At 34.1% G+C, this 10,549-nt stretch overlaps 1 protein-coding gene across 1 annotated transcript; it reads right to left on the bottom strand.

Moving 5' to 3' along the window:
• Window positions 1–1,537: 1,537 nt before the first annotated feature.
• LOC104111508 (MLO-like protein 8) lies at window positions 1,538–8,689 on the bottom strand. Its single transcript, XM_033660088.2, has 15 exons — window positions 8,438–8,689; window positions 7,377–7,434; window positions 7,078–7,289; window positions 5,681–5,797; window positions 4,908–4,968; window positions 4,704–4,792; window positions 4,506–4,580; window positions 4,331–4,419; window positions 4,193–4,242; window positions 4,028–4,068; window positions 3,781–3,954; window positions 3,325–3,360; window positions 3,163–3,230; window positions 2,993–3,053; window positions 1,538–2,193 (listed from the first exon to the last, which is right to left on the bottom strand). The coding sequence occupies exons 1-15, from the start codon at window positions 8,564–8,566 to the stop codon at window positions 1,786–1,788; spliced, it is 1,668 nt and encodes a 555-aa protein (XP_033515979.1). The 5' UTR covers window positions 8,567–8,689; the 3' UTR covers window positions 1,538–1,785.
• Window positions 8,690–10,549: the final 1,860 nt, after the last annotated feature.

The following is a 10,549-nucleotide window of genomic DNA, read 5'->3' on the forward strand; positions in this document are numbered from 1 at the left end:
AATTGGCCAACAGGACGATGACACGTGTCCCTCCGTTTAAATGAGGGGTATATTTAAACCCAAAGTATGACGGTAGGGGTATAGATAACCCAATAGTATAGCGAGGGGTATTCTTAGACCATTTTTTAAAGTACAGGGGTATATTTGGACCTTTGTCGTATATTAAATAGTATATTAGATAATTATCAATTGATAAATAATATCTTAAAAGTAGTAAGTATTTTCCAAATAAATAATATTATTTTTTAATTAATTTCAATAGTGATTTAATATTTTTTACTAACTCATTAATGTGTTACAAATACATGCATATATAAGAAAAGCTAGATATTATTTATAATCAGGTATTTAAACTATATTTTTTTAAAAACAAAATTATTAAATAATTATAAATTGGTAAGTAATATCGAAAAATAATTATCGCCATCTTGACTTTTTTCAAATAAATAATATCTTAACTTAATAATTAATAAAAGTTTCAATTATGAATTTAAAAGTTTACCAACTCATATGAGTAAAATATGAAATTTATGATTTGTTGCACTTTTTAAATAACAAAAAGATAAATATGAGTTTAAAAGGTATTTTTTCTTAATAATTATTGTGTACTAATAAATAGAAAATAAAGCTAGTAAAAAACGAAATTGTGTTTAACAACTAAGAAAAAAATAGCAAAATATGAGAAGTTGCAAAATTGTAGGAAATCACACAATAAGCAAACATGTTGGAAGGTTAAAAAATGATAATAAGAGAAATAAAAAAGAAATATTGTAAACAAAATAGAACTTAATATATTTAGAATTTTTTCTAGAAAAGTTACATTACACTGTGTAATTACCACAAATTCTCACATCTCTTTTGAGAATTGAAGAGTGTAGTTACACCCTCTCAATTACACCCAATTTCATGTTGCCCAAGTAATTATTTTGTCCGACAAACATGTCAAACTGTGTAACTACAACTAAATCCAACTCCTAGGTGGCTTTCCAAAAAGACTCTAAATGATAAATTGAAATAAGAGTGCATATTAACTAACTACTCTATTCAAGTAATACAACATACTTAAAACTAGGGGCAGATTCAGGATTTAAATGTTATGGGTTCAACCTTCAAAGTTTTTAACATTGAACCCATTATAGTTTTAAAGTTATAGGTTCATATCTACCTACTATTTTTGCAATTTTAATAAATTTTTGTACATAAATTTTTACTCCGTGTCGAAAGTTATGGGTTCAATTGAACCAGTCAGTTGAACACTACATTCGACCCTGCTTAGAACACATGACACACGTCTATTAATAATGTACCGAATTCACAAAAATACTTAATCCAAGGTAGAATTATACACCAACTATTACTCCCTTCGTTTCATTTTATGGCATTATTTGGATGCGCAAAAAGAGCTTTCGAACTTGTTATCTTAAATATGTCATGATATTTTGTGGCCGTAAAAGCATGTCATTAAAGGTAAACTTGAAAGTATAACAACAAATAATAAGGAAAAGAGATGCCTAGTGTTTGAACTTTCGAACCCAACTTCATAGCTAAATCCAGATTTCCTTTCTTGTATACTTTTAAAATTGAAGATAGTAAAAAGGCAAGAAATAGTAGTGGAGACAATATATTATGTATATGATTCTCTGGGAATGGCTAACTACTTTGTATGATATTCCTCCAAAAATGTAACACAAAAATATGAATTAGCAAAAAGATAAGAGAAGTGTAGAAAGAAGGGAAGCAGCCACTACTCAGATAACCATATGCATTTGTTACCTGCTTCCTTTTTCACCTTTGAGGGGCAGGCTTCGAAAATGAAAAGTCATCTTCATTCCTAGTAGATTCTTCATTTTGAGGAACATGCACTTCAAGTTCAGTATCATCATCAGTAACTTGTGCATTTGAGTCCTCTGGACGGTTTATCGGTGTAGTTGGATCGTTCTCGAGGTCAGATGCTTCTAGATCGTCATAGCCGTTGAAACGTGTTGAGTGACCAGTAGTTTTGAACCGATGAAGTGTAGGACCAATCGATGAGTGTAGAGGCGAGCCCACGGAGGACCTCGGACTTCCACTGCCCAGTGTTCGCGTGGATTTGTCTCCCTTAGCTCCTGCCTTCTTCTTCACGGCCATATGCCACTTCTTTAATGCCTTTGAGGTTTGTTCATCAAAAATGGATTTTTTCATATTGGAGCCCATCTGCAAATTCCAATCATGACAATAAAAATTAAGCCTATTTTCCCATGTAAAGTACAACAAGTCTTAGCTAATACACTACAAAGTCCACACGTATAATACTGTTTCATATACTCACGTCCCTTATAAGTTGTCATGTTTCCGTTTTCGAGAGTCAATTTGACTAATCTTCGAAGATATGGATTAGATCAACTCAATATTTTAAAATTAAAATTTAGCTACTCAAAAACTATACGAAAAATATTACAAGTTGCAATTCTTCTAATATCAATATGATGAAGAAATAGTTTGAATCTCGAGAAGCAAAAAGCGACACAGTAATATTGATTGAGATGAGCCCAAACAGAGCAACATGAGCAGTGAAGATATATACAGCCGATTCCAACTTGATTGAGAATGTGATGTAGAAATTGTTATTGTTGTACTAAGAAGTTCATGTAGTTTCCTATGGCACATTTTCGTCTTGCTAAAAGCTACTCCCTCAGTCTCAATTTAGATGACACAATAATCTTATTAGTCCGTTTCAAAAAGAATGATACGTTTCTATATTTAAAATTTAGAAACAATTTAACTTTGAACTTTTCATTTTATCCATTTTGCCCTTAACGAGAAGATTTTTTTTTTTGAAGCAACCTTAAAGAGAAGCTTTTATAACCACACAAATATTATGACCCCACAGAGCGGTGCGAAAAGAACCTAAATACATTTATGCTTTCAATTTGGGTGTGTGTGTGTGGTTGGGGGTGGGGGGTGGGGGGACCGTGACACTTGGGAACTTCCAGTTAGTATTTGATAAAAATACCTGAGTTATAAGGGCATAGAGTGGAAGAGTGATATAACTGCATAAGAATAAAACTCCCACCCTGTAATGGGACAACAAAGTAGATTCAGTAAGAGCAAGCTTCAGTTTGAAGCTCTGAGAACATATATATAGGCATCCAATAAAGTGACTTTCTGTTGCAAGTAACATACCCCAAAGCAATTTTCGCGATGACGAAGCCAAACTTGTCATGGAAGCAAGATTTTAGCCCATACTCATACTGCAAAATAAATAATCAACATTTCAACCAATAGTTTCATGGTTTTAAAAACCGAATATCTTGGGAAGTTTGATACAAGGGGAAGAAATATTACCCATATCCACAAGAAATATGTTATTTGGAACGCATTCTGTCAAATTGAAATGATAGATTAGCATCAGATACACATAACAATGAAACTTTTGTAAGTGTAGGAAATAGATGGAGATAGAGAATTGCATGAGATACATAAGGCAAACTATTAAAATCCAGACCCCAGCCCTATTTTCCCTTTATTAAATTTCAAGCACAAATCCTAGACATGAATGTACGCACAATTGAACGTTTACTTTGCAGTGTTAGCCGCACATTTATCTCTCACAAGTTATTCACAGAAACAGACTAGAGACAATTATTATCTGTTTGGTACAAGTTTCAGGTCTTTTTTTTTTCTTAAACTCCGTACCGAGTCAAACTACATACATAAATTGAAACGGAAGAAGTACATTCCAGTCCTCTAATACTCCAGTATTTTAGCTTATCACATATATCTGATTGGGACATGTAATACCTGAAATAAGGCAAAATGGATGAGGTGAAGAACCAATTGAGGTCGTCCGAACCAAAAATATTTGTCCGAGCCTTGTACAAGAGGGATGCCTTGGACTACTGCATGTCTCTCTGAAATGTCAAGAGCCATTCTTGTTAACACCGCCTGAAGCTTTGTTCCAACAGCTAATATGATCTGAGAAAATAATAAGTATCAGAATTCCCTGCAATGGAATCACAAAAGGTGGACAAGGAAGAAAAAACCTTACAATCATAGGAACTAAGGATGCCCAGAACAACGCATGCCACCCTGAAATGTATCAAATGTTTCAAAAATATATAAAAATGTCGAATAACAGACTTAATTAGTGAAAGTGAAATAGAAGGGAAAAAAAAGGGTTGTCCAAATATATTTCCATCACAATATGACTTACCACTAACATTTAGGAGCAAGAAAACCACAAACGATCCCCATAAAACTGGACTGCCAATAGCAAATATAAGTCAGTTGATATGATACAGTACAAGTTCGTTGGGAAAAACTGAGATAAAGAAATAGCACATCTCTCTACCTGACACCAACAACTACCTTGTAGTCATCCTCTAATGACCTCTTGATATACTTTTGGAAGTTAAATTTACTTCCAGGAGCCAAATGAACCTATATAAGAAGCATAATCTATAATTTCTACAGAAAACATAGAAGAAAGACATAAAAAAAATATAATTCTAAAGAACTAAACTCACACTGATAAAACCATTGCGGAGGGTCAAGTAATCAGACTTATTCACGGACCTGAAAAATTGTCTGAAGAAACATCCCTGGAAAGATAAGATTGCAACATTTAATAACCATTACTCTTCTTTCAGGATGTGCTGAAGAATAAAGCAATTCTTAAATAGAATAAAAATAACAATATCTTCTCATATAAGTGTCTTACTTACAATGTAAAAGAAGATTGGGATCCTGGTCCAGAAACTAGTATGTGCTCTGACAAATGATGTCTCATGAGTAAGCCGAAATCTTGAAGGATCTATAAGTTCCATGTAAGAAATGGTCAATTCCCAATCCAAATAAATGAGGATAACGAACACAGTATACTAGCAAATCAGAGATTTCCACCATTTGTACAGCAGACTATGACATACCATTTGAAAACTCATAGTTATGGGTTGAGGTCTCTTGTTCCCATCCTTTCCAGCCACGAATCTGAAGAACATATTTTCAAGCATTAGACAGTCTAGAATCTAAAATAGAGAGTAACAAATATCAATAAAGAACAAAACCCTGAACCATGACCAGCGCCCCTTGACTGACTGTCGAATTCTTTGGTTGATATCTAATTTATCAACCAAAACAAAAAATGCTTAAAAAAAATATAACAACTTGGATGAAACACAGATGAAATTTATCTTCAATTGCTTTTTTTACCACATGTATCTTCAATGAAACAAGAAAAAACTGACTTCGTCATCTTATCCTGAAGACCCCAGAAATCATCGAGCATACGCGTAAACCAGACTCCTGGAATGATTTCATACACTTTCTGAATATTAGTTAATTCATTACTATGAGGAAAAGAGAAAATGCTAGATGCTTAAGTACTTCAGGGATGCGACAGCCAAGGAAGTATAATGGCATATTCTAATAAGGAGGAGAGGATCAACATTAAATATGTCATAAGCATTTGGTATTGCAGTCTTTAAGTCATTACCAGTAGAGTATTTAACCTTTGTCCAAATGTGATATATCATCTGAATTCTGAAGGGCTCAAGGTATGGACCAGAGAAACCACCAAATAATATAGAGCCAATAACTGGTCTCCACCAGAGTTTCTCTTGATATTCCAAAAGGTCGACACAAAATGGCACAGCAGTTCAAGTATAATGCAGGAATTAATGAAAATTATACTTTGAATTACCTTAAGTTTTCCCAGCCACATAGTAATAGCACTGTATATCACATGAAGGACCGCCAAAAAGAATATAAGTATGTGTATTTGATGCAGCGCATCGACAGAAATGAGAGAAACACGTCCCTGTAAAAGGTTACTCAAATTAGTTTGATAAAGAGAGCCTAGAGCATGCTGTAATTTAGTAAATTTAGAGGAAATGCTACATAAATATCCAAAATAGATAAACCAAAAAGGTAATTATTTAGTAGTTGAGCTAACTTTAAAGGAAGAAACAGTTAGATGAAATGTATCGATTATTGATAGAATGGCACTTTTGTTACGAAATTTCACACTAAGATAACACTGGCAGTATCAGTAGAGCGGCAAATCCTAAAATTCTATTTCAGGAAACTACTTAAATGTTACGGCATCAGATGTTTTCTCGTTTATCAATAGCTACCAGGATATTTAAAGGACAAACAAGTGCTCATTCTGGTGGAGATTAATACCGAATAAACTTAGCATTCTCATCATCTAAAATAAATGGTCATCCAATTAAGTAAATGAAGGATTCTAGGTTATTCAAAGAATATCAAGCCTGCTAATCTTAACATACTGAGATTAACCCCCCCCCCCCCCCAACACACACCAGGTTCCCCTGGAGGAACATATCACCGAAGTATATAAGTTGGAGCAGGCAACCATTGTCAGGAGGATCCTAAAATAAATGAACCACATTAGGTGGATCTTATATATTGTCAACACAAAATATGGATCCTTCTAACCAATGTATGAATTGAACTACGTAGTTATTTAAACGTTTTTCTTTGCACGTCGAGAGGAGAGACCTAAGACTGCTTACTATTTATTGAAGGAGGAAACTTCGAAAGGAATCTTCGATCAGGCTACAGGCATGCAATATAAATTACTTTCCATATACCTGGATATACTGGAATGAGAACTGTAATTTGTTTTGCAGCTTTCTTATTGACAGTCTGATTGTTTGAAAAGTGAATCAGTTTGAGTAACAAATATTTTAAAAGGTTTGTGCATCATATCTGATTGTCTCAGTTAAAAAAGATAAACAAAAATTAGTCGTCACCTAAATTAATTCAAGGAAAGGGTGATTGACTACAACAAGCAAAACCCCTGCAATGTCAACAACAACAACAACCCAGTATAATCCCACTAGTGGGGTCTGGGGAGGGTAGTGTGTACGCAGACCTTACCCCTACCCTGGGGTAGAGAGGCTGTTTCCAAATGACCCCCGGCATCCTTCCCTCCAAGAACTCCCCACCTTGCAATTGGAGTGACTCGAACTCACAACCTCTTGGTTGGAAGTGAAGGGTGCTTACCATCAGAGCAACTCACCTTGTCAAAACCCCTGCAATGTCATTTTTTCCATATACAAATTTACGACTTACATCCTTGCATTTAGACTCTGCGCCAGCCAAAATCCTGCGCTCATACCATAAAAGCCTCCGACGATGTTCCTCGGCTTCATCCGTCTTAGCACTTTTGTCAATAGCAGGGCACGGGAGCATTGTGTCAGCTACACTTGATGGGATACAGATTCCAGCAATATAATACTGGCTGAATACAAGCGTTAATGAGATAAAACCAAGAATCATCAACTCTGCAACAATTAGAGAGGAGTCATTAACACAGAAAACAAGACTATTCCGCAGTAAAATGATAAGAAGTTGAGAGCACAAAAGTTTACCAGCCTTAACCTTTTCCAGAGCCTCATATAGAGCTTTCTTATGCCTGTCTGTGAGCCACTGGGAAAAGATTTCATTTTGTAAGTAAATCACTAGAGAAGTGAAGATTCACATGGACCCAAACAATCACTATAAATTGGTAGAAGTCATGTCACTATAAAGACAATAAACGTCAAAATATACAATATGGAAACACAGATGCGTGTGCACTTCAAGATGCTCCTTGACAGAGCAAAGGCAAGCCCAAACATCCGAATAAAAGGATGAAGAATGAACTCCAAGTAGATGTCCTCAATAAAATATATCACAAGGCAATATAGTTTCTGCTAGACTAAACGGAATGTTCATTTGACAAGGCATAACACGGAACCACTTTTTGCTCTCGTCCTTATTTGTTTAATTGATCAAAATTCAAAAGGAAGCACATAAAAGGCGTTCAATGGTTGAAAATAAGTCCCACGACCAATGACATAAACCGCATAGCTATGATGTCCAAGAATCCAATATGGGTACATTTCTTTTGGGGGGTAACAGTAACAGAAATAGCACAGGATAACAAAACCAAATGTGAAAAACTAATTTAAACACATGAAATTACCTCAAAGCTAAGAAAGGATTAGGACTAGCAAAAGAGGGAAAACAGGGAAGAACAAGGCAAGGGTTAGGACTAGCAAAACAAAGGTATACTCATAGAGAAACAACCCATGGTTTGGTAATCAGTATCTGAGCAGTCAAGAAAAATTTCCAGGCTCTACAAAGAACATAAATCCAACTTCAAATTTGGTGAGGCAATACTTCCGCAGACAAAAAGATATTGTCTTGAAATTAAAAAGTCAAACAGCAAATATAGCTGCAAAATCCTCTTAACACCAAACCAAGAAACAAGAAAGGAAATTTCTTCAAGCAGCACTTATTGTAATGCAGCTGGCTAGGAGAAATATCAACACATCTTGTACAATATAATCCAAGATTAAGAACCAGAAAAAGAAAGCAAAGAACAATGAAAATCCCCTAACAAAAGTACAAATTGAAGAACAAAAGATTAAATATTTAGCATACATACAGTGCCAAGTTTGTGAATAATCTTTTCCAAGGCAATAGAAATGATAATAATGACTGCACAAACACCAGCAACAGCCCAAGTGGGTGTTTGATCAAGTTGTCTTGATGTACCTCCACCCCCACCTGCCATTCCTACAAAACTTCACTCTCTGAAAAACCAAGATTTTTGAGCTTCAGATGCAAAAAAAAAAAAAGAACTCCTAAAAAATAATGTTAATGGGGTATCTATCAATCTGGTAAAAATTTATTCTGGGTTTGAACTCTCTTAGGATATAGTAAATGCATGCATTTAATTGCACTATTCTAAAACAAAACTGATACTTATTCTATTGTAGTTCATAGAGGTATGCAAGTGACTAAGGCCTTCCATAATTAATGTGACATGTACTTACTTTATATTTACTATTTGTTTTTCATTAATTATTCTTTAGAATATTTTGTAGGACTTGTTTTCACATAGTGGAACAGAGGTTGAGGGGCAAGAGAGGCAGTCAGCGCTTAAAGATTAAGTTTGTATTTATTTTGTAACGTCAAACCTGAATTGGGATTTAGGGGGGAATTGGGCAATGGGTTTTGGGTTTAAGGGGCTTCTTTGGGGAGGAGATATGGTTAGAAAAAAGAATTTACGTTATATACACCAAACCGTCTAAATAGTTTATATTATCGGTGCAATTACAATTTTATTTTTCTAAGTTACCACTTACCATAAGGAAGTGTAGTTTTGACTTAAAAGTGATTAGTGAAACAGTAAATTTGATTAAGGGGTGAATTAGTAATAAACTGTAAGTAATGTCTGAAAAGAGGAACATTGGATCTGAAAGCAATTAATACTCCGTGACTGGCTGGAGAATTAGGAGGCGCAGATCGCGTCAATTTGTCTGCTTAAAATACTAGGACGGCCGAGTAGAATTTAAACGAAAAATAAAAAATAACTAATATTATGAATTTATAGTAGGTTGTGAATTCGAACCCCAATAAAAAGTGGAGAGTTTTTGGAGATAGAGAAATCGAGGGTCTAACGGAAACAAACTCTCTATCCAAGGGTAGGGGTAAGGTCTGCGTACAAACTACCCTCTCAAACCGTACTAGTAAATTATACTGGGTTGTTATTGTATTATGAATTTCATTTTCTAAAACTTGTATTCAATTAGATGGACAGGGAATAAGCATATATTTTATTAGAGTTTAGGTGTGCGGTCGAATTTTTCTACAATAAACAGTAACAAATAACTATGCATCAATCCTAAATAAACTTGGAGTCACCTTACTTCTTTTTCTTTTAAGCTTAACTCATATTATAATCAGGCTAAAACAAAAAAAAAAGAGTAATAGCAAAAATAAGTTTTTATATATATATATATATAATATTAATAAAAAATATTAAAAGCTCTCTAACATATTCTAAATTTACTAGCTCTGCTAATTCAAATTATGTCAGATAAATTTATTAAAACACTATAAATATAAAATATAAATTCGTTGCGTTGTAAAGTGTAAACGTGTGGGAATTAATGGATACACAGTGCACAGCTGCAACGGAAGATGGAAAATTTGTTCAGGGACCTGCATTCAATTTTTGAGAATTGAGTACTGTTTATTTTTTGCCAAAATTAATTGATAATACCGTTAAAAATAGTGCTACTTCCTTCACTTTTCCAGTTATAGACCTACAAGCTACAAATATTCAACCTCCCCACCATTGCTTGCTAAAATGATTCCTCTCTTTTATTGTATGTATACCAATTACTTCTTTTTTCGTCAATATGTCAATTATTATTTCTAAAGAAAAAGTCTTAAGCTCGTATCGCTCCGTGGCCCTTTTGTCTTTTTTCTAATCTTTCTCTTTCTCTTTCATTTTATTCATATTATTAAGCTTTTAACACGACCAAAAAAATATTATTTTTATGTTGACAACTTTTCTTCTTAAGTTAGGGCGGATGAGCTGGATTTTTTTTTTCTTCTACATATAATGGTATAATGTGCGAATGCCAAGAGAGAACAACAAAAGATGATCAGCTTTCTTAATCATAATTGTGGCTCCCCTTTTAGAATAAGATTAAGAACCAACTCATTAAACTGTATTGACACTTTTCTCAACAACTACTTTTAATTA

This window comes from Nicotiana tomentosiformis, chromosome 2 (genome assembly GCF_000390325.3).
Source record: "Nicotiana tomentosiformis chromosome 2, ASM39032v3, whole genome shotgun sequence".
NCBI classification, from domain to species: Eukaryota; Viridiplantae; Streptophyta; class Magnoliopsida; order Solanales; family Solanaceae; genus Nicotiana; species Nicotiana tomentosiformis.

Coding starts and splice junctions, on each gene's coding strand:
- LOC104111508 (XM_033660088.2), bottom strand. CDS start 8,566: ATGGCAGGTGGGGGTGGAGGTACATCAAGACAACTTGATCAAACACCC. Junction 4,793..4,907: donor TAACTATGAGTTTTCAAATG/GTATGTCATAGT, acceptor TGGAACTTATAG/ATCCTTCAAGATTTCGGCTT. Junction 2,194..2,992: donor TCTATGCCCTTATAACTCAG/GTATTTTTATCA, acceptor TGGAATTTGCAG/ATGGGCTCCAATATGAAAAA.